Consider the following 24,576-nt stretch of genomic DNA (forward strand, 5'->3'; position numbering starts at 1 on the left):
GTCCTGCCACGTGTGCAAGCCTGAACACCATCATGTCCTCAGCACACTGGCAACTGTGCAATGCAGTGGCTCCTGTTAGAAAGCACTAATAGCTCAATATGGTATAAAGAAATCTGCAAAGGCTCCATAACCCTTTCTGATTTAGGGAAACTGTTTATTTTAATAGTTCACTTAGTTCTACTGATGCACTCTAAATGAGTTCAGCTGAATTATTTCCCTGTCTGCTGCCAGCCTTGGCCCTCCCACAGCTCCCTGGCAACCAGGTCCAGGGTAGGCCTTTAAAAGAGGCACAGACTCTCTGAAATATCACTCCCCTCATTATCAGGCAGAGCACTAGCCAGACTATTGTCAAGGAGGAGCCTCCTGTCCCAGCTGGCCTCCCATTCCCAGCAGCAGGACCCTTCCCAAATAGCAACCTCCTAGGTCCCCACAATGAGCAGCACTTTGGGACAGCAGCAGCAGCAACAATAGTTTCACCCACACATTTTTTAAAATGTGAGATCTACAAAATATACATGTATTTACAATCTATTAAAATATCCAAATTCTATAATTTGTCTATCCACAATCTACTGCAGTGGTAAATAATGGCTGTGCCTGTGGATCTCTCATCATTAAAGGTAAAAACCATCAGCAGTGCATGTCTGAGCTCTACTGTAAAACCTGGGCTAGACTGTAAAGCATAGTCATTATTTCTGGGTTTGCAGAAAGAAATGAGTGCTTGTGACACAACCATGAACCTTGTTTGGCCAGGACATTCCCAAATGATCCAACATGAGCAAGCTGGAAGTGGGGTCAAGAGGGTTTTGAAGCATTTTTCTTTTAACACTTAGCTTGAAGGCTACAGGACATTCTAGATATATTCAGAAGATTCAAATGCAGTTAGACTCATGGCAATTTAAAGTGCTCAGCATTTTCCTGTAAAATTCCTAGGTATGGGAGTTCAGATACATCCACAGTCTTGCCAAAATACAGTCATGATTTTGCTTTCCAAGTGTGAAACTCCCATTGAAATAACTTGGTCACTTTCTATTAACTTCAGCCTCAGTTGGACCAGTCTTAGGAGAAACACTCAGGGAAAAGTTGCATAGTGCTTCAAGCATGAGAAAATAACAAAAAATTCCTACTAGCACTTTGGGAAGCTTTATATAAATGGATGACATTGGACATGAACTTTCAAACAGAAAACCACTTAATAGTCTGAAATTTAAAGGAATGTGTCTTGACTACAAGGGACAAATACAAAGGGACTACAAGGGACAAATATACACTAAGGAGGAAGAAAATAAAAATTTTATAGAATTCTCTTGCTAGATTAGCAATATGCAAACAACTAGTATTGAACTTGCAAAACATGGAAAAATGCAATTTTTTTCATGGAACACTTGCTAAACAGTCAGCATCTCTCACCCAGCTACTGTATGAGCTATCCTGCACTTTTTCAATACATGTTTCTAAGATGAACAGGTCACAAACCCTATTAAAACTTTGCTTTATGAGGCATAACCCCAGTTTCTATCCCTGAAAGGCAGGATAATCAAGTGCTGCAGCACAAGGAGAAGCAGAACTGTAAGTGGCATGCTGAAAACATTATTTCATTTATAAAACTGTAAAAACTAAGATGAGGGCTCTAAGGAAAGGATGCTGAGTCATAAATATTAATAGAAGTTTTTCTGTCCTGACTTTACTATTGCATCCTTTATGGCATTGAAGGGAAGGCAATGCAGGGAGTAATACAATAATATTTACAGTCTCTACTGTGCATAGCATTAATATTGTTTTATTGGAACAATGTTATAATTTTTAACAGTTTAACTGACAATGTTGGGGTTTGGGGGAGTTTCCAAGTGCCTGAAGTACATGGGCTGCAGTAGGAAAGTCCCATTATCTCTGCATATCTCAGTAAGGGCTCGTTCCCAAGCTCTGTGTCTGGTGTTGGAAGTCAGTGATTTGCCTGGTACATGCAAGAGTTCACTGCCTGACTAGACCAGACCAGAATAAAGTAAATTAAAATTTCCTTAAGAAAGGGAATTTCTGTCTTATCTATAGAACTGAAACTAGAGGAAAATGTTTTAGTCTTTCCTGACATTTTCCCCCTTCCCTTCAAAACACTCCAGTATTAGATTGACTTACTGCATTCTGAAAAACTTAATATTTTGCTCTTTAAAACTATCCTTATCATGCCCAAAACAGAAGATAATTTGGTTTGGTTTTATTAAAATCCCTTCTGAACTTTTTATACTGTAGCTATTCTTCCCAAATGAGTCATACAATAACCATTCCCAGTTTGTAGTCAGTTCTCCAAAGAAGCAGAAGAAAAAAGAAACAACTTCCTTTTAAGGGAATGAGACCTGTTTGTAAAGATAAACCTCTTTCTATTTCTATTTGAAGACATTCTCCATAACCCAAGAATTGATAGTTACAAAAACACTACCTACTTTATTTGGACTACAAAAACAGTCTTAGCTATAGAACATTGTTTAATGTTAGCTTAAAGCATCTGTATATACACTCACACATAGGGGCATTGTTGAAACAACACATGCAACATGTCAAATGAGCAGCAAGTTTACAAGAAATCTATAAGTAACAGCTTGAAAATTGTTTGATTTCCTTTTATTTAATATTTTTAAATCCATTTGTTTAAACAAAGGAGTATTTAATATTTACGTGAAATGAAAACAATTCAAGAGTATGTAATTGTATAAGTAAGTTAACAGCAATTTCTTTTAAAGAACTGTATGAGTCCCAAAAGAAATCACACTGCTTGAATGCTAGAGAATTCACATGCTTTGGGGATTTGGGAAAATATCTGCATGCCATAATTTGTTGTGACAATCTCTGCAACCTCTGAAAGCCACTGTTATTTTAATAGCAGCTTTGTTGTGCTGCTCAATTTCTGCCCATAGAAACTGTAACAGGTATTTCAGTGTCCTCACTGGGCATTTTGTTCTCAGACTGTGGAGCTGCCAAGCTTATTCCATTAGCCCTGCAACCAGCAAGTACCAGCTTCTCTAGCACCACATGAAAAAAAGATTAAAATATTAAAAACTTGGGATTACTTGGGGTTTTTTCTCCCTTGGGGTTGGGATCACTTTGCAGTCCAGGACATCCAGAAATGTATTCTAATTTTAATGAAAGCTGGAACTCAGGTAAGAAGCAGATTCTGGGAGCTGGTACTTACTGTAAGGAAAGTTGCATTTGTCGTGAGACTCACAGTAAGTTTTAAAAAGTTGGGCAGATAGCCACAGTTATTTTTATTTCACTGGATCTGGTACTTATATAGGAAGGTAAGAATGGAGTTATAAATTAGTTAAAGGTTGAAGGGGAAAAAACCTGATATTAATTCAGACACATGAGCAGAGATGAATTGCTGAAGTTGTATTGCCATCCATTTAGCTCTGAGCCCCTGACACTATCGTTTATTAGAGAGGTGGGGACAACAGAATCCTTTGTAACAGGGATTTATATTACCAGAGGAGCTACAGCAGACTTTTTCTGTGTTGTTAAAATAAATTAATCAAAACCAGCAGGGGAGCGTCCTTGAATTACAATGGTTGCATTATTCAGAAACTGTAAAGATTGAATTTTTAAGGAAATCCAAAAGGCATGGAGCTTGGGAAGGAGCCAGTTGGGGATGTTTTTAATGCTGCCATTTTTGACAATTCTTAATTTAAGAAGCTGGAGTATTGTTTCAAGCAGACCTTTGGCATGCATTTTTGATGATTTTATTTCATTTTCTCCCTCTGAATTATTTTTATGTATTAGCACAAACATATTATGGCATCTCAAATCCCACATAGATCCTGAAGTACTTTCATGATCTTTGTCCAAGATCTGTGCCAGCTTTAAGACATTTGCTAAGTCAAGGGCACAGTTCCACAGACAGAAGGCTGCAGCCCACACATCCTATGAAAATGCATCAATCCTATTGCAAGAGCAGCCCCATGTGCTCCTTCTGGGAGCTGAAGTCATGTTTTCCTAAAAATCCTTTCACAGAGGAAAGGGATGCAGGGTAACTGATGCCATTAGATCATAGGCAAGAGTTGGAAGTTTAGTTTAAAATGTTTTTTAGAAGTGAAATTCCTGCAGAGGGTCAGAACCTCCAGGTGCACATTGCTTGCCAGGATCACTCAGCAGGGAATGGCCACGTGCTGAACAGAGCACTGACTTTCTGCCACACTGCTTCTGTCAAGGAGCAAGGGCTTTGAAAAACATCACCATTTGAAGTGGTATTGTTTATGTTGAGGCACAGCTTTTATTTTTAGCAATTATGTAATTTTTATAAAACCATACTGCTAAATATGAGAGATAAGTATCACTGATATTGTTGAATCCCTCGAATGAGTGAAACCTAGAACAAAATTCCTACTTGCTTAATTAGTTTAAATTAAATCCTGGTCTCTTCCAAAACTTTAAATAATAGAAACAAGGATTAAGAAAGATAACGCAAAAATGCTATGAGACTAAAATAAAAAATATCTTCAAATCTTACTCAGATGTTAATAATTTTAAAGAATTTTCTAAAAATAACAAAAGAAACAAGCACATGCAAATGAACAGGATAATCTTGACTGTATCAAACATCTGGAAAATGTAAGTGCACATGAAAGAGCTGCTCATTTTCAGGCTTTAATTTAGTAACTCATCCTGCTCTAGAAGATTAACACGTGGCCATAAAAGACCTGCTTGCCATCAGATTTCACCTCAGCATGGTCATAGAAAGATTTCAGATAGCCCTAGCTGTATTACTCTAGGATAGCAGCATCCCTTTTCATTTTGTGTGGCTACTGTTGCTCCAACTTTGCTCCAAGATGTCCTGCATATTTTTCAACTATTAAATGATGCATCTAACGTGGCTGCATTGTTGTGGAACCTCCAAGTAACCTTAGGATGTTTAAATCCTAAACCGTGCCAGATCCTTGAGTTTTAGACTGCAAACTGCATAACTGCATCTTGTATCAAATTAAGAGGCATCTTATGTAAGTACTTCTGAAATGAAGACTCTGGCAGCTACAAATCCAAAATCCTCCATGTGACATTTCCTTATGGCAAGTGCATCAACTCCCAACAAAGGTCAAATACTAACTTTAAAACAGGAGACAAAAGCAGAAGAGGAACTGGACATCACTGCCTTCTCCTCTCATATACACTGGGCTGCTTTCAGAGCTTATTTGTGAAAGAAAAAGCAGTCTGAAGGAACATCTGGCAATATGACAACATGGTGTTCATGGGTGATTTTTCCAAAGGGTGTCAGGAAGCCCCTGGTAATGTCAAAGTCAGCCCTGATCTATGGCATTTTTCCAAATGCCAAGCACCAAACAAAAGGAGTGGAAGCCAGGAGGAATTCGTGAAGGCACAGGTATAAACTGAACAGAAAAGACGTTGATGTGAATTGGTTCCCTAATTTTTTATTTGTTTCCTGAGCAAGTGCTTCCCAACAATTCAAATTACTATGTATGTTAGGAATTGATAGATTGTGTAGCTCCTTGAATCATGGCACTGATTTTAGCTTTAAGAAACCCTTTTAGTCAGACATAGTTTTTAGCGTGCTGGTGATGTAAGGAGTAATTTAGAAAGTGAGTGAAGATCAGGAGTGACCTTTTAAGCAACTCCATAGGAATGTGAACATGTACAGTGCTCTTTTTCACCTAAAAGATGGTAAAGTGACTCAGATTGCCTCAGAAGGCTTTGCTGACCCCTCTTACTAATATAATCTTGAGGGAAAGCTCCTATTATATGAACTGCTAGTATCTCCTCAAGTTTCTCTGGGAAGCACACTTTTTAAGGATTACGTAGTCTTTAAAGAGATGTCACAGGCCAGCACCTCCATAAATTAAATTCAGTGTTAGAATCAGTGTCTGGTTTCCTTTGCTCTTTATTATTTTGCCCTGAAACTTATCTTTTTCTTATTAACTTATACAATTAATTGAAAAAAACACAGTGAAAGCAGCTTAATGTCATTGTGTCAGAGGGGATTGTACATTCTTTTAGCATGGAAGAAAGGAGTCAAAACCAGCCAAGTGCAGTTGTGTCAGGATCTGTATTTGAGATACTGGTTTAGGGTGTGACTAAGTGTGTTAAAATAATGGAGAAACTAGAGGTACACAAGGCCTGTGCAAGCCAAGTTAAATGGCCAAAAAGAAAACCCAAGCACATGAAAATATCATCTGGCCTGCGAGCATCTTGCAAATGTAAAACTGAAGAAATCCACAGAAGTTCATGAAAACTTTTAAATGAAACTAAACTCACTTGGCCATAAATGTAATTTTTGCTTTAAGGGACATATAGGTCCAACATGAGATTATGTGAATCCCCACGGGTGAACACTGCTTTCTGTAGCACTACAGACCTCTAAAAGTAGACAGGATTTTGTAACACATCCTTTCTTCTTGTAAGGATCTGATGGAAAGCTATTGGAAGCACTTTTGAAGTTGTTTCTCAGACACAAGAGGCTCTGCAAAAGGGCTGAGGCAGTGGGTAACTCCTCCAGCTGTGAAACACTGGGTCTGCATCCAGCACATTTGATCCAGTCACTGAAATAAATCATGTTCCTTGCTCTTGATGGAACACACCTGCCCACAGACATGGAACAATGAGTATTCTTCAACCTTTAAAAAAGTGTTTGGGTCTAGAGCAGTAAAAGTTTTTGGGGAAAATTTTGGTTTGGCTCTCAGGTGAGCTCGATTGCCATGCCATTGCCTACAGCAACACCTGAAGCACCAGAAAAGAAAGCGTTTTCCATAAGAGGAAGGGTTCCTCCCCACCCTTTGCAGTTTCAGCTGATTATGCTAAAACCTGATCCCATTGCTGCCTGTCTATTTTTATCCCAGGGCCCAGCAGCTGATGAACCGTGCCAGGGTTTAATTCTCCAGCACTGGGTGATGCAGGAATCCAGAGGCCTGAATACAAGTCTGATTTGAACAGCTCAGTGCATCTTTAGTTTTTGCCTGAGTCAATTAGCACCCCAAATCAATTTGTGCTAATTCCCAGCGTCTGCAACTTTTCCAGGGCTCTTATGCAAATCAGGCCTGGAAGCAAACAACCAGTGAGTGACCCAGAAGGCTGGTACGGGGCTGGGCACTATTGTTCTCAGGCCATGCATTTCAGTGCTCTGTTTGTTCATAGTGTAACTCTAAAAATAATGACAGACCACAACCATAACTACCTCCTCAGCCTTAATTATTGTAGCCTTTGTACTGTTCTTGCCAGTGGAGAAAAAGAGGCATTCATGGGCCTCTCACTACATTAAGATTCATTGGATTGTTTCTCACTGTTCCTGTAAATATAGAGGAAGAAAACTGAAACAGAATGACAAGAGGTTTTCAAGTCAAACCTCTTCTGTAGTCACAAGTTGTGTCATGAAATCAGAAATGCTTTGGTAACATTATCCTGGGCATCTGGAAAATTACTTTAAAATGTACCACGTTTAGGAGCTGCATCAGGGTCCTTGAAATGAAGATTCAACCATGAAAAATGTAGTTACATCACACCTGTATTACTGATCTGTTAATTTTAAACTATTTGGTTAAAAATGGGCTATAGCTGCAAAACTCTGGTAGATTTCCAACACCGTGGCTGGTCAATGATTCAGTCTTGGATTTGCTGTACTTCATGTTAGTCTACTCTTCATTAAATTAGTAAAATGAAGAGCTAGTGTTACAGACTGAAGTCATGACTAAAAGTGAGGGCAGAGAAAGGATAATGAGGAATTTATTAAAAACACCATTTTAATATTGCTCAGAATTTGATTTAAATTGGATACAAGACGTGGGAGAGTTCTTACACCTCCAGGGCTCCCAGCCCTGTCTGCTCAGGCTGTCGTCAGATTGGGCTGCAAGAAACTGAGGTTTGAGATAATATTTTTTATACTATTTTTAATTATTATTTCACTGCATGTAATCAAGAGTTGTGTGTAATATTACTGTTTAATGTTCATAATATAGGTGCAGAAATACTTTTGTTTTCTCTTTAAAGGATTACAACTGCTTCTTTTTTTTCCTGAAATACTACTGAAATGTTTTAATCAGGTTTTTTCTAAGATCAAAATTTGTCCTAACTGTAGCATTATGAAACCACAAGTCAAACCCGAGTACAAATAATGGAGCCCTCCTTAAGGGGATTACATTTTATTTGTGTACATAGAATAATAAGTAGAAGTGAAAGAAAGATTTGGAATTACTGATTTGATATTATGATTGTGATTAATTTGATATTCTGTGATTCTTGACTTGGTTTATATACAAATTTTCATGAGGGCATTAATATTGCATTTCAAGATTATGTGGTCTGAGGGGAACTGAGCTGAATGATACTTTCAGCTTCAGTAAGAAAACATTAAACCTTTCAACCAAAACTTCTCCAAGGTAGACCTGTCTTTACATTGACTTACCTATAAATTTGGAGATTGTGAAGAGCACCATCTAGTGATAATCAATAATGTCAGTATCATGAAAAGGTGATTATTTTAAATGGACATAAAGGCACACTGCTAATTCATTTGCCAAAGGGACTGGGGGCCTCCAAAGGAAACAGTTTTCAAATGTCAGGTACCTTCCCTCAGATACCCCCAAAAATGTATCATCATGCATCTAAAGACTGACTTAGACTAACAGTATGAATACCATGAGATAACAACTTTAACACTAAGATTTTGTTTCAAAAGATAATTTTGTGATCTTAGTATTCATTCTATAATGAAACTCTCCACTTTTTTTGCATGGCTTATTTTATATTGATCAGCATAATATACTTATTCCACCGACTGACATTTTAAGTGAAACACTTCCAATTTTCTGATTTCCTAGATATCCTTTTTTTTTTTTTGGAAAGCCAACAATTCTGAAACTTTGGTCTCTTTTTCTATGATGGTCTCTTTTTCTATGAAGGATGTCTAACAGCTGCTCCTTCATGAGGATCTTAAGCATTAAATAGTATCACATGTTGGCATTTGCTTGAAACATCCATGCCTAATGATAGCTTTTCCTAATTTGAAGGATTTTGCAAGAGAATCTTACACTATCCATCCTGCAAATATTATTTCAGCATGCAGAAAGCTCATTATGAATATATGATAATATAGAAAGCTATTTATCCCTTTCGGATTACTTCCATATGCATCCTCTGTAATTAAATCAGTGGCTTATGGCAGCTGGCCTTTGAAGTGATCTCTGCAAAATAGGAAAATGTAATTTGTGGAACAAAATGCTGATCACTCTATTCCAGCCACATCTGTTAAGCTGTATTAGTTCAGGGATTTCTGTCCTGAGAGAGTTCATGAAAGTAGAAAGTTTCCTGTGTTTCTTTCAGTCCAAAGGAAATTCAGTGGAAGTGATGGGCACTATTCTAACCAAATAACAAGGTTTGAAGTCAGAGGCATTTGTGCCCACAATTTGCAGTGAATTCACTGAAGCTAATGTTCAAGTAAGTAGCTGTACTCATATATTTGAATAGAAGCACTGCATTGAGAATGATAAGAGAAAGCAGAGCAGGAATTCCTGGCAGAGAAGACGAGGATTTAGAGAGGTAAATAGAGAGATGAGTGTTTCAGTGGTGGTGGGTATAGCTGATGTTAGAACTCGTGACATGATTCCCCTTGATAGCAGCACATCTTGGAAACACCTTCTCTTGCACAGGTAATAGAACAATTGCAATTCCTCTTGCACAGCTCTCCATGGAGATGCTTTTCTTCCAGATGATTAGCAGGACCCTTAGAGCCTTTCCAAAGGGATGCCGATTAAAGTGCTGGAGACAGATCTATAAGAAGGGTGTGGCAAGGAGTTACAGACTTGTCCAGCCACACCTGTGCCTGCTGGAAAAGTGTCACCCCCAGCTGCCTGGCACTCCTCTCCCTTTCCTCCTTCCTCTCCTAACCTGGGGGTTTCTACCCTTCAAAGCTGACAGATAAACTGCTCCTAGGACTGCTGCCTGAGCTGTCAGGCAAAATGAGGTGAGTTAGCAAAGCCCTGAAGTCTAAATTGTTTAGGGAATACCATTCAGCCAACACAGGTCAGTCTGTTTGCCAAGCTAAAGGAAGTGAGAGGGCAGTTACAAGGAGTGCCTTCAACCAGTGAACATCTGCAATTGAGGGATATGTCCACTGTCTAAATTTTTTCCTTAGCTTACCCTGATATATTATCAGTCCTTTAATAAATGACTACTAGTTTCTAGTAATGTCAGTCTAATCTTACTATTAGCAGCCATTTCTTTCTCTTGCAAATCAGCAGATGGAAATGCCTTCAGCTCGAGTGAGTATCTTTGTCCTCACACAGACTTCCAAGACAGGTTAGAAAAGAAATATACCAAATAATTATCAAATAACTTGAATAAAAGTTACATTATATAACCATGTTATCACAATACCCCAAAGTTTAAGGTGTTTTTTTAATTCCTTAGAAGAGAATGACTTCTTCTAGACACAGAAATCGATGCTAAATAGATCCATAATAAAATCTGCTACACTCTTCCCAATGAGGACTTTTATTCATGATATCTGCTTCTAATTAAATAACTGCACTATATTATACATACTAAGGCCCAATTCTTTGCTCTTTGAAGTCAATGGCAAAGCTTCCAATGAGTTCATGGGGGAAAAAAGGAACTCCTCTGTTAAGGCTTCCCTTAGTGTAATTTCAACTGTTAGGTATTTAAAACAGAGCTTCAGCTTTGCCACCTTTGCCTTCAGACAACAAGCAGCTCCTGAAATTCCTGTATTAGGCAGAGAGTACTAGGAAGGGCAAATTTAGTCTTATTAAATTATGCTCTCCTGTCATTCTGTTTGCTTTTCTTTCTGTTACTGTAAAGAGCCACAATGGACATATGGTGTCTTACATTGTTTTTATTTTAGAAACGTTCTAGAAATTCAATATTGCAGCAATTTATGCCATACGTGGCATGTTTATGCTATGGAGGAGGTATCAAATGAAACCAGCAGTATAGAACACCACAGTTTATCTACTTTCTTCATAGTTTTGACCCATCACCAGTTCATCTGCTAATGAATTGTAATATAAAACATTCCTTCAAAACTCCAAGCATCCAGATTCCTAAACAGGACCATATTTCTCAAATATACTTACAAAAAGGCAAGTTCATAAAATAATGATTCCACAGCTACTCAGTCCAGGATGACATAACTTTTGAAGCAAAAGGTTACCCATGCATTCAGTGCCCAGTCCCAGATGTAGGAAGGAGATGTGCAGCAAAGAAAGAGACTTAAAGGATTTGAAATATATTTCTATAAAGTAGAACAACAACTTGCAGACAGAGTTTCCCTGCTAAATAAGAGAGGGACAGTCTGTGCTGTGTCCAGGGCTGCAGAACATCAGAGAGGGCTCAGGGTCTAAGCCTGTTTTCTCTGGTGAACTTAGAATCAGTTTTTTGTTAGAATTTACCTTCCACACAGCCACAAATAAGGCAGCCACTTTTCACTGTTCTTAGCTCTCCACTGAGAGCAAGGTCCTGAGGTGTTTTGAAGATTTTTTGGCCTTCATGCTCTACACCAGGTTGTATTGGCAGGTAACCAAAACACAGCACTTTGATTTTGGTGCACACTGAAGTGTTCCAGTCTAAATGTATGTTAGTCTGATCCTAAAATTCCCACTGACTATGGCCTACAGATTCTAATGAAATGGTGCAGATGGGATAAATTACAGAAAAAGGAAAAAAAAATCCGCTGTGTAACTTGTGTACATTAGGTTTGAAATTTAAAACCTTGAAGCTGATATCCAGGGGTTTTTTACTGCCAGTTTTGTTCCAGCCAATGAACAGTGCTTGTGAGTACTGGTTGCAATCTAAATGTTATCATTTCTGTCCATAGCTAATTCCATGCACAGAATTATTCCTCTTAAAGCTGAAGCTATCTCTGCTAATCCTTCTCCCTTTAAGGAGTGTTAAGCATTTAACTTATGAGATGTGGTCCCTTAATTTCTGCTCTAAATATTTCTGCTGCAAATAGGAAGAACACTGAGTTCTGCATTTGAAACAAAAGCCTTCCATGATATGCATAAATTGTTAGCTGTGTCCTCTTAAACAATCTGACACAATCCTAGAGGACTCTGGAAATAACATTTCCTGTTGTGATATTTTAATGTGAACTTGGCCAGAAGTCTTACTATTACATTCACATTCACAATAAGAATGCAATGGCAGAAAATACAGAACAATGACAAGTAATAATGTCTTGCAGTGTATTTTAAATATTTCCAGCAAAGAAACTACAAAATGAAGCAAAGCTCTATACAAAGCAGCTAATCTAATTTGGTAAGAATACACTGTTTGGTTTTTTCAGTTTGTTTAGTTTAAATCAGTGTGAATTATGGTGTTCATTCTATTCCATTGAAAACTCGCCTAGCGTGAGAGTTGGAAAAGCATCAGTTGGAAACAAGCACAAATGAATAATACCATGTATCCAAAACATGCTTGTATTTGCCTAAATACTGTGGGAAGCATGCCAAAACCAGCATGGTATGTAGTCCTGTATATCCAAAATGGGGTATTCACTCATGTGCTAGTTCAGCCTGCAGCTTTTAAACAGCTAGATGGGACTCCAGTGCTAAACATTTCCACTGGCACAATGGCTGGAATGCAGAAGTTTGAAAGTAGGGAACACAGAGCCCTAACCTTTAGAAGAACATGTAAACCTTTGGTGGTTAAGGTGTATGAATTTTTTTCTTCATTATCTTTCCAACTAGCACTGGCAGATTTTTCAGAACAGAGTTATTTAGCAGTGGTCTATTTTAGCTAGATTTGGGGTACCTTACTTTGTTCCTCTGTTTTGCAAAATAAATTAACTTAAGCTCCATAAAGCCCAGCTTCTTCCAGTATGTCAATGGAAGTTTCATAATTTACTTAAATAAAAGCTGAACTATGTCATCTAAACACATGCAAAAATGTATTGGTTATTAAATAGGGTCAAGGCTTGTAACACAGTCAAAATCCTCTCCAGAAAAGATAGATAAACCCACAATCTTCCACATAACTCCTTGTGTGAAAGAATATGTAAATATGCCTTACAGGGTTTTCTGAATATCAGCAAATACCAGCTGTGTCAGATGGTCCTAAGGGTGAATTTGAGAATAAGAGTCTGTCCAGGCTGCAAAAACAAACTATGTTTGGAAATGTATTAGCCAGCAAATTTAAACAAACAGTTTTAAATACAGGCCAAGTAAGGCAAGTTGTGTTTAAAATCATGTAGGTTGACTCTAAACTCCTCTCCTTTGCTGCCAAAGTTCAGCTAACATGTTTTAAACATGGCTTGTTCTGCTGATTGCTCTTGCATAAAGCTGTGTTCAAATCCTGCTTGAAATGTCAAGGGATACAAACAGGGCAGTATGAGCAGGGTCAGCCCAGCGCTGAGCCTTCACCCAGCTCGCTGACAACTGCAATTCCAAACAGTGTGGAGAGGAAGATCCTGCTTTCACTAACCTCATGTGCCTGCCTAAACGAGCAGCTAAGTGAGCATTGGTGAGCATTTACCAGAGGTGACAATGTAAGAGCATGACAACAACTTGAAAAGGTTTCCTTCTACCCAGCAGCTGTGATGTCTTTTGTGGATAGACCAGCTCTTTGCCAATATATACATTACACATATATATGTGACAGAGGCATGTTTGCCTTACCTCAGGATCCAAAGCATAACTGTGCTAACATGTCTCACCTCTTATTCTCTTTCTGCTAGACAAAGTGTAGAGGTCACCTTGATGAAAACCTCTTGGGGTTGTTCTGTATGTGTCAAGTATTTGGGATAAACATGGAGAAAAAGCCAAACTACCACAACACAGCCCACCTCTGTTTACATCCAGTATTAAGTAATCATATTCAGACATTACTTTTCACACTGTTCCTTCAGGTTGTTTGAGTTTCACTTTCTGTTTCAGGTTCCAATGAATCCAAAATGGTGAAACTGAGACTTGAAATCTGAGCATGTTGATGGACAAGGGCACAAGTCTAAAATGACCAGGCAGCCGGTTGTCACATGTCATTACTAAGCCAAAGGTAAAGCTACAATTTGGGAAGCAGTAGCAGAAGTCTCCTTGTAAGCATCTGTTCATTTTTACTTTTAGGACACTAATCTGGATTTCTTTTGAAATGCTTGTAGGTCTGAGTCATGCAACTTGCCTCCCTTAAATATTAGAACTATTTGGTTAAGTTCCCAAACTTGAATTACCAAGACTTTGACAGATACAAACAATGAGTTCATCAAATTACTATTTGGTGCAGGTATCAAATATGCTGAGAATAATGTACCTCTCTTGCAAAGATAATTTAATGGAGTCACATTGCAGTTGAATATAAATCTAAATCATCTATAGGACAACTCCTTTAAATTACCTGTGGCAAAAGGGATGCTTCTTAAAGGATATAACTTTACTGTTAAATATTGTTAAGTATTAATAGAAAAACTCACAGGACTTTCTTTCAAATGCTAGTTCAGAAAATCAGCCATTATTTTGTATATATTTTAAATTTAAAACTGCAAAGAAATTTTCAAGAAAAAGCCCACAACGATACTCATTTTCAAAATAGTCTTTCATATATCTCATGGTAAAATGGAAAGGACATCATGCATTGCTTCGCTTTTATATATCTTGAATACTTATCCTTCTAGGGTCACTGCTACAGTGACATTTCCCATCTCCTGCTTTGGGAAAGCCATCCTACAGCACAGCACTGACATGCTTTAGTGAAGGGATACACACAACCACTGTTTCCCTTAGCTTTGGACTCATGATTAAACTACTTTTTTAAAATAACATCCATTTATTAGATAACCTTCTTAGCACAGTGTGTCTTCAGACATAGCATTTAAAATACCTTATTTTAAAGTCTTTATGTTATATTGGGACAGTATATGCAAATTCTCTTTATCTGAATATCAGTTTTTATGAAGTGATTGCAATATTATTTGACTTCACAAAGTAAGTTGGTGTAGAGAGCCTGGGTTTAGAGGAGGAGAATTTTTAAATACTTCTTATGCCTCTACAGAAAATGAGTCAAATTTATGTGTTGAATAAGGGTTTAAAATAGACAAGAAGAATGATACTTTCTCATACTTTAGAAAAATCCATTTGTTGCAATCTCACACTAACAAATTACTGAATGGCCTTTAATTTAGTGGTTGTAAAATTATTTGCTGATGAAAATTGCCTGTTTTATCTGCAAAAGTACTTGTGAAAAAGTACTGAGATATTTTTTGGTAAAAGGTTTGTCTTTATCTCTCCATTAACATTTTGCATGGTAATGGAAGACAATAATTTATATTCCAGGCAAAACTCTCATGGATTTCAGTGGGAATGCTGCTTGAATATATGCTTTAGGAGCTAGGCAGAGGGGGAATGGTTTACATATTCTTTATAAATGTAATAAAACTATTTTAAAAGCCATACAACAAACTGGTAAAAGCTGCTTCTGGCAGTGAACTGCAGTGACTTATTCCATCAGCTTTAAAAACAATATATTTCCTTTATCAAAGAGTAGGTAAATGTGAATTTGAGAATTTTGTTCCTGACATATTTTAATGGATTATCTATTTTCCCTCCATTTCATATCCCTCTCCCCTTTAGATCTATATCACAATCACTTCTCCACTCATGACCAGAACCTGAGTGCCTTTACCCAAGATCTGACAAAGGTAAGCAACTCCTCTGGAGCCTTTCCTTTCATTCACAGGAAAACAAGTTTGTACCTGTGAGTTTTTTCCTTAAAACACACATTTTTCTAAATGTGAGTATGTTTTCCTGGGCATTTTCCCATTAGAAAATACTGTGTATTATTGAATACATAGTAATAATGTGTGTTACTGAAAATACATTAGAAGTAATGTACAACTGTCTCAAGTCCCAACCTTTAGTCCTAAAACAGAGCCCAGACTTAAGTGCCCCGGTCTAGGATGTGAACATGAAAAAAATAAAAACAAAGACAAACTCACCCTTCTTGAATAGACCATTTTTATCAGGAAAACTAAAGTTTAGTCTGAATCTTGTCGTTTTTACTTTGGATTTTATGTAATCAAAGCCACTTGCCTTTTACCCTTGCTCACCATTTTTTAAGTTCTATCTACAAGTTTTCACTAGATGGCAGGAGTCCACTGCCATCTGTTATCAGAGGCTTTACTTGCACACCAACAGTTGCCCATCGATAGAAAAAAACTGAACATGGTCAAGTTTTGCAAAACATAGAAGAACAAAAAAATTAACAGGAATGACAAAAATTATTCAGACCCTCAATAAATCACAGTTCCGTTACTGGATATGGTTAATATCATAGGCTGGAAATAAGTGAAAAGAGTAGTGAAAGATGTTCTTTTCTTGAAAGAGGAGCTAAAAGGACCTTCTATAAAATGAGGTAGATTTCTTGATTCTGCTGTTTGTCAAGAAGTTAACTGATGCAGTAAATTCAAGTTAACTGATAAACAAGTGTATTGACAGCCTGAGAAAGTTACAGCTTAAATACTAAACTACTGATCCAAAATAGTATATCAAAGTAAAACCAACATACTCGGTGTACTGCATTACCAGGATACTGTAAGGAGACAAGATACATCTGAAACTCTCTCCCTCAGTTTAACTAGGCAGAGTTCATGGGATGATGATCAGTCCCTGTACCATTTCAGCCAGTGGTATTTTGCTGAGCTCAAAGCTCTGGACAAAACTTGTCCCTCTTTTCTAAGGGAGCAGAATGCAGCTGCATACAGTTACATAAGCCTTAATAACCGTGACAAATCTTCATTGTTGCACTGGAGTGAGCACTGATTTTTAACAAAACTACTTTTGAAATACTATTTCTGCAAGTTGGGATTACTAGTTCCTATTTTTAATTTATTGTCAACTTGCACTGTCTGTCTTGCCCTCCTTCTATACGTGCAGATAATTTATAAAGTGTCCAGTAATTTTCAGCATTGCTCATGAAATATAAGAGGGAGCGTTTGGCATCTATTAAAGCTGCTTCTAAGACTGGATAACTTTCCAAAACCAGAGATAAGTCAGTGTAATGCTTTGCAGGATTCCCAAAATAGTAAGAACATTTTCTCATGATAAAGCTGTATTTATTCTATGACCAGAGTAGAAAAACTATCATAAATAGATGACTAGAGCAGCATTTCCTAATATGAGATTGAGTTTTGCGATGTACTGGGTGCACTCAAAGCCAGAGAGCGAAGCAAACAGGAGCTGAAAGGCACGCAAAATGTCACAAGTGAAACATTCAGCTTCTAACAAAACTTTTGCAACACTTGCAAGCTACCAAAAAGTAATAATCCCTTTTCATTGCAACAGACAGAATCAGCACCTGTAGAATCTCTGCAAAACAGCTAATTCAAACAAGCATAAAAACAATATCTACACCAACTATTTCCCTGCAAGCAGGATGGATTTAAACAAAATGGTCCTGTCATCCATATCCACAAAATTCCAGCATCTTTCTGTCGTGCTCCTACCTTGGCAATTTGCAAAGGCTGCTTCTGCTCCTTTCCCCCTTGCAGCCTGAAGCCCCACGGCGCCCCTCCGCTCATAGCAATGCAGAGATAATCCCCCGTGCCCATTTTCCTGGTGCAGTTGGGCAGCATTCACATAGAGCAGAACATGAAAAACTTGGCTTGCAGATGTTCAGAGAGCTGGAGATTCGTCAGCCGGGCAGAGCTGGAGACCCAGAGCACCACACTGTTGCTGCTGCTGTGTACTGCACGAGCAAATGTAGTCATTGAGGGGAATGGAAGAGCTCCCTCGCACCGAGGGCACAGCCCACTCTTTCGTCAGATTCCGATGCTCAGCCCACCTTCAAAGTCAAGTAAGTGAACTTGGAACTTGAAGGAATGCACACAAAGAGACTCAGCCGTGAGGCAGAGAAGGCTGGCTTTAAACATGACTCTCCTGCCAGCTAAGTCAAAACAGCAGCAGGTCCCTGTGATAATTTGGGAAGTAAGTTTACTTTAGTAAATGCTGCCAGTCATTTTAAACTCTAATTTACCCATTTCTTGCGTTTTTAATCCAAGCAGAATCTCAAGTGAAAGACCACGCACATCCTCTAAATAACTGATTCACTTAGACTGAGCTGGCTTTATGATTTTCATCTTTACTCTGCATGCACTTTGTGCAGCACTGCAGGCATATAAGGAAAAAAAAAAAAAGGAGAAAAGCTTTATAATTTCCCTGTCATGGAATTGCTTCTTTTTCTAGTTCTCTCTGACATCGGTATAGTTTAACATGTGCTGCAATTTAGCAATGACCTGAATTACTATTGGATCCTAATAATTCCTGTTCTACTGCAGCCTGCTGCCTACCAGAGAGGTGAAGAGGGTTAGTGAAATGAAGTATCACATCCCTCTACTGATGCTATGAATGGATGGTATGTACTGTGCCATTAAAAAAATCCATAAATTCATTGGGATGGTTTAAGAGGTGACTGTTCTTCAGCAGAGGATGAATATTCCTCTAGCTGGATGTTAACAACTGGCAGCATTATCTTCTACTCACCTCAGCCCAAAGCCTGGTAGCCTGGTTTAAATCACATTGTCTTTTGAACTGAGCTGGTTCTAAAGGAGAGTGTTCAGCAGGTGAGCCATCTTTAATGTCTGGACGAGTTTATGAAAGAAACACCTTTTGCTTTGAAACTCAGGGTACTGGGACATCAGTAAAAATTCATAGAGGTCCTTCTCTGAAGAGTTTCCACTTGTTTGGTTCTAAGTTGTCAGAGATGTTGGGGCTACAGGAAACACTCATCATTTAAATGACATGATTTTGCATCTAAGTAACCACTGAGGGTTTAAACCTATGCAGTGCATCTGTCAATTTAGGGACCCCTGGAGTGATGCTTCAAAGACAAAATATCAAGGTAGAGACAGGATTTTCTGTTAAACTGAAATATTCTGGCTGGAATAAAGTAGACAGACTTTTAGGAGCTTGAGTCCTTCATTAGTCCTCTGAGACACAAAGGCAACACAAAGCCTGGGTGGAGAGAAGATCCCTAATCAAACAGAGCAAAAGGTCACTCTCTCAATAGCAGGACTGAGGAGGACAAAGAGTGCTTGCTTTATTGACTACAAGTCAACAGTTCTGGAGAAGCAAAACAAGCACAGGTTGCCATATAATTAAATACTTGAGGAAAACACCATCAGAGAAGCCATTCTAGGAAAGCAGATCACCTTTAAAGGGACTTTGCTAGACAACCTTTGAGTGCAGACATTTCATTTGAAATATTTCTAGGTGGCCAACTGTTTACTATCTTCTGCAGTGTTGATACGTTGCTGTAGCAGACAGATTTTTAGTCTTTCCCCAGGCAGAATCTTGCTTTAGAGAAAATTCTCTCCTTTTTACCTAATGATGCAAGTTTTGATAGATTTTATGGCAATAAAATTCTTCTGTATATAGCTGCAACAAATGCGCTATGACATTCTGTTAAATACAAAAAGTAGACATCTGTTTAAGCAGAATTTATCACATAATTATTAATCCTTGAAATGTTACAAATTTGTGATGAAATGCTGAATTACTGTTAGGGTGTTTTGAGGTTGTATTAGTCTCTTATCATTTCGGTAAAAAGGAATAATCAAATCCGATCTCTGTTTCTGAAATTCTTCATATACTTATTGGAGAAATCAAATTTAAGAGAATCACCCCTGTATTTGGATGGTCACCTGTGTGATGGGAATTTGTACTAGATACAGATCCTTCTGTCACTTTTGACCATGCAACTGAACTGTGTAAAATATTAGAACAGAACAACCTTGATTATGATAGCTCAGCTGAAAAAATGACCAGTCAGAACATCAGGATCTGCTTGATTTTGGTGTATGAAAAAGCTTTGGGCACATTTTAACCTGCTACATTTGAAGAGATATAGGACTCTTTGCTTGAACTGACAAGAGCTGTGTTCCTGACAGGAGAAAAAAAATAGGAGAAATAATTTTTGTCTTGTCAGCATTTTGAGGGACTTTTATACCAACCATTTCAAACAGATTGCCGCTTTCCTCTAAGATATAATTTCTTGTTTGCTCTGCAGTAAGGAAACCTTTTGCAGGCTGTAACTAAACTATTCCCATGATGGGGAGACCCAAAGCTTCCTATGTCTTAACCTCACAAAGAACATCCCATAGGCCCTAACAATTCCCAGTTGCTTTATGTGAATGTCTTAAATGCTTATGCTGCATGTTTTGCTTTTTAATACGACTCACATCCTTTTGCACACTCTTGCATCCTTTGGGATTTCTAAATGCTGGTCAGAAACTGGATATCAAGATAAAAGTGGAGTCCATAATGGAGTTTATGACTTTTTGGTCTCTGTAATTTCTAGATCTTAAATAAATTGCATCAATTCTGAGGTTATATTCAAAATACACTGAAAAATTTCAAGCTAATGGCAACTACAGCCATTAACCACTGCCACCATCTCCATTTTTCACTAAAACCTAAAAATCCAGTTTTAGGCAACAAGTAATAAAACCTTTAAGTCACAAACAATCCTACAAACTGGAAAAATGGCAAATGGCAGAACTCACTCAACATCTATCTGTGCCCAAATACAGAGAAAGCTTTGGCTTCAATCTGATCTTCTATGATGAGATCTGTATTAAAAGATTTCCAGGTCAATCCTCACCTTGCTCCTCTCCCTTCAAGAACTGCCAGTCAAAAAACCCAGCACAATAGCCTGGGTGAGCTGTTATAAGGAAGGAATACTTTCAGAATAACCAAAGTGAGACCATATATCCTGAAACGTTGTCTCTGATAAGAGATGGAAAATGGAACATGGAAAATGGTGCATTGCTTTCCCCAGGCAGCTTCCACTCATAGAATTCCTCAGCTGGATGTGGCAGCTCTGTACTTGGTAACAGGAATTTCTCTTCCATGAACTTTTGCATGTTGTTTCCTCTTGAGCCTACATGACTTTTAGTATCTCTAGCTTACAGAGGAAGTCATCCCTAACTAAATAGTGACATAAAACATCACCTTCTCTGCCTTGAGTCTGGATCCTGCAGATTGATTTGATGTCCTCTGGTTCATGGATCAAGGGAAACTGTGACCATGCAATCCCCAGGCACACTTCTCAGGCACTTATTTTACAGACCTTTTGCATTTCCACTGTTTTTCAAACAGACAACAGAATAATTAGTCATCCTTTACAGAGAAGCCATCTCACACCTTTCATTCTCCTCATTTTCTTTCTTGACATCTTCTATAGTTCTAAGTCCTATTTGAAATGAGGGTCTGCAACACCACACAGCCTTCAGGAAGTAGACAAAGTTGGGATTTATGCAATAACATAATATCCATTTTGTTCTCTAGTTGCTAACCCCAACACTGCTAACACCTGATTTGCTTTTTCAGGCACTGCAGAGTTAATGTATTCCTGGAATTATCTCTCAAAATCTTAAAATCTTGTCTGAGGCTGCTTAGTTCAAAGCACATAGTTTTATATGTGAATTAATGTTTTTTCCCCCAATGTGTATCACCTTATACTTCTAAGCCACGTTATAGCATGGCTGCTTAGTTTTCTTAAAAGCCTTTGGTGAAGGAATTTGTTGAAAGCCTTTTGTAAATCCAAGATCAATCAGATCACCCTTATCCACGTGTTTTTTTGATCCCCTCAAAGAACTGCCTTATGTTTGTGAGACAGGACTTCCTTTTATGAAAACCTTTTTAACTCTTCCCAGATAAGTCATATTTATCCAGATGTCCACTGTTCCATATTACAGCTTCCACCTCTTTGTTTAGGATAGATATCAGGCTGACAGGCTTCTTGTTTTCTGAGTCTGCCTTGGAACATTTCAGTTAAAAAATGGCACTCTCTAATCTCAGTAATGGTCAGCTATTTCAGCTCTGAATTCCTTTAAAGCTCTGTGTGGTCTTGGTGATCACTTGTTAGTTTTCTTTGCCTCATCTGCTGCCACTTGGCCATATATTTTCTCTTTGCAATAATGTATGATACTGAACAGTTTTACTACAAGTGGATTTATCTAAAAATCTAATAATCAAGTCTTTCTGCAGCTGAGTTCAGAAGACATTCTTCAAATGTGAGAATAAATAAGACATATGTTTGTCTTTTCATCCAGCAATAAAAGCAAAGCTTTCATTTCACCTACAGTAGTATCCTGGGTCTGTGGATTCTTTAAAAATGCAAACATTTCCACCCATTCCTTAGTAATGAGGAAGAGACAGAGGGAAAGGGGATATCATGATCTCTAATTTATGGGCAGCATTTTACTGCTGTAAGTACCCAGATGGTCTGACTTCCTCCTTTTTCTGCATTTCATTTTCTTTTCATATCTGATTTTTTTCCACATTCAAATCAACATAAGCTAGTTCCCCAATAATACCTATTTTAACAGCTTTCTAGATTTAACTGTATCATCTGTAAACAATTTAATAAGACTACCCAACTTATTGTAGAATGTGATTTTAGCCCAGTGAGAGAATCAGCAGGGGGGGAAAAAGGAAAAAAAAAAAGCCAGTGCTTATTTGTTTGGTGGGTTCTTGGTGGTCTGGTTGGTTGGTTGGTTGGTTGGTTGGTTTGGCTTTGGGGGCTTTTTTTGTTTGTTCATTTTTGTCTTGTTTTGTTAATTATGTGGAGAAAAATCTCTCACTTGTAAATTTATAGCTGGTTTAATGAAACAAACTATAAAATCACAGCCATGCCACTAAAGAAGTCATGACACAGTCTCTTCCAAATGAAGGGAAGATGACCTTTTCCAATATAACCTTTTAAATGATTTTTTAAAGTGGCTTCTGCAAACTGGGCAATGTCAAGCACCTCAGCATATGCTCTTTTCCCAAATCATTGCCTAATAACATACCTTGTTTTGTAAAAAAAAAAAAAAGTAAATTTTGAAGGCAGATCTAAACATAATTTTTGACAAATCTTACAGAAGTAGCAAAATACATTTCTGCTTAATTGCTAGCCTTAAGTTTTTTTCTCCTGACTTAAGAAGCAACAAGGAACAGAGACACATGGAAAGGATTTAATTTTCAAAAGAGGAATAAAATGACAATGTGAATTAAATATATTGATGGAAGGTTCAAATGCATGGCTCCAGCTAACATCCATTAAAGCTGATTCTCTTCATCTTTTCCCAGCAAAATTCTCTTGTCCTACAAGACAAATTAATAAAATCCAGATGTTTGATTGCATAAGGAGCCTTGCAGTGCACTGCCAAATAAGAGGGTTTGCTCATTGGAAATACAGACATTGAGTGGCAAAGGTACCAAAACCAGTAATACCAAGTTCTTGTGAAAAAAAATGAAATACACAGGTCATAGGTAATTCTTAGCTACCTATAAGGCTAGACAGGAAAACTCTGCTCACACTCATAGGAGGCATGAGCAGTTCCTCACCATTAAAGGTAAAAGATTTAAATTTTAATCCCTAATGTGGATTATGAGGCAAGGTACTGTATGATGGGTTGGAATTTTAGAACTAGTCCTGCTTTCTTGTTTTTTTTCCCCATCTTCAAGACTGGCACATGAAGTGTAGTGGAAGAAGCAGAGAAATGTACAGGAGGGTATTTCTCAGTATTTGGGCTACTCGGTGTCATCCTAGATTAAGAGTTTTGTATCTATTGTGAGGAAAAAAACCCCAAATAAATGGGCAAAAGAAGCCACTTTCCTCCAAAATACAGGAACAATGTTTTTAGCATTGAGCATTGCTGAATTATACCACAGTAAATAGAAATTTGTGCAGAGAATGTAACTACAATCCAACATGTTAGAAGACAGATTAATGAGCAGCAGGCCCTCTGCAGCCACAGACCTGCACCATTAAATACAAGACATAAAAATGTATGGATAACTTAAAGAGGCAAGGATTTGGAAAATAGATCTCTCATGTTTCTTTGGTGTTTGTCCTACCTGTTCCTACCACAGCCATTCTCAGATAATCAGGAAATACTTTCCTAAACTGGATAAAGAGAAGTAAACTTTGTTTTTCTTTCCTGGACTTCTTGGACAAAAATCTTTTGAGGAAGTTTTCCTTTGTGAAAAGACAAGGATTTCAGATTGTGTCCAAAAGTTAATACACAGAATAGCTACAAGACTTTGTTGTTAGAAAAAGTAAAACACATTCACTGCAAGGTTTATGAAAATGGAAAAAAATTTGCAACACTGGAATTACTGTTTCTTGTTAATCTAGAAGTAGGGTTTTGGGCTAGAATTCATGGATCCAGGTGTCATTCCACTGCTGGTTTTACTTATCCCTGTGTTTTAGCAAGCAAGGACTAATTTACTCTTGGGACTTGGAAAGACTCTAAGGTGTCTATTTCCTTTTCATTTTTATTCCCAGGAGATGGGATGACTACAGTTTTGGCTTCAGTAGTTGGAAAAATTCTGATAAAAGCCTTTAAAGTAAAAAGAAAACTATTTATGTGTCATTTTCTTTCTGGTTTTGGCAGGGAGATGCTGCATCACATTCTTCCTAACAAACCTATGGGAATCAAAATCGATTTTCTTTGCCAAAGCTTGGAAGAGCTTGAATGGAACACTCATGTAAGTAATGCAAGCAGGTGTTCCACTTCCCTCACCTCTGCCCTAATGCCTCATCCTGCTCTTTGAATTGTCATTTAAAGGTGGCAGTTGGGTAACACAGCACCTTTTA

General features: G+C 37.8%; 1 protein-coding gene and 1 long non-coding RNA gene across 2 annotated transcripts in view; one reads left to right on the plus strand and one right to left on the minus strand.

Annotated features, from left to right (window-relative positions):
- The window catches only part of SYNPO2 (synaptopodin 2), a 77,203-nt gene extending 59,530 nt beyond the window's left edge, over nt 1-17,673 (minus strand). The window contains exon 1 of the mRNA XM_014886629.2: nt 17,435-17,673. Coding sequence (XP_014742115.2) covers nt 17,435-17,563 — 129 coding nt within the window. The 5' untranslated portion in view covers nt 17,564-17,673. The remainder of the gene's footprint in view (nt 1-17,434) is intronic.
- On the plus strand, nt 13,886-17,456 carry LOC148224091 (uncharacterized). Its single transcript, XR_015803455.1, has 3 exons — nt 13,886-13,995; nt 15,564-15,631; nt 17,274-17,456. It is a non-coding gene; the product is annotated as an uncharacterized LOC148224091 (long non-coding RNA).
- Nucleotides 17,674-24,576: the final 6,903 nt, after the last annotated feature.

This window comes from Sturnus vulgaris, chromosome 4 (assembly GCF_052056855.1).
Source record: "Sturnus vulgaris isolate bStuVul1 chromosome 4, bStuVul1.hap1, whole genome shotgun sequence".
NCBI lineage: Eukaryota > Metazoa > Chordata > Aves > Passeriformes > Sturnidae > Sturnus > Sturnus vulgaris.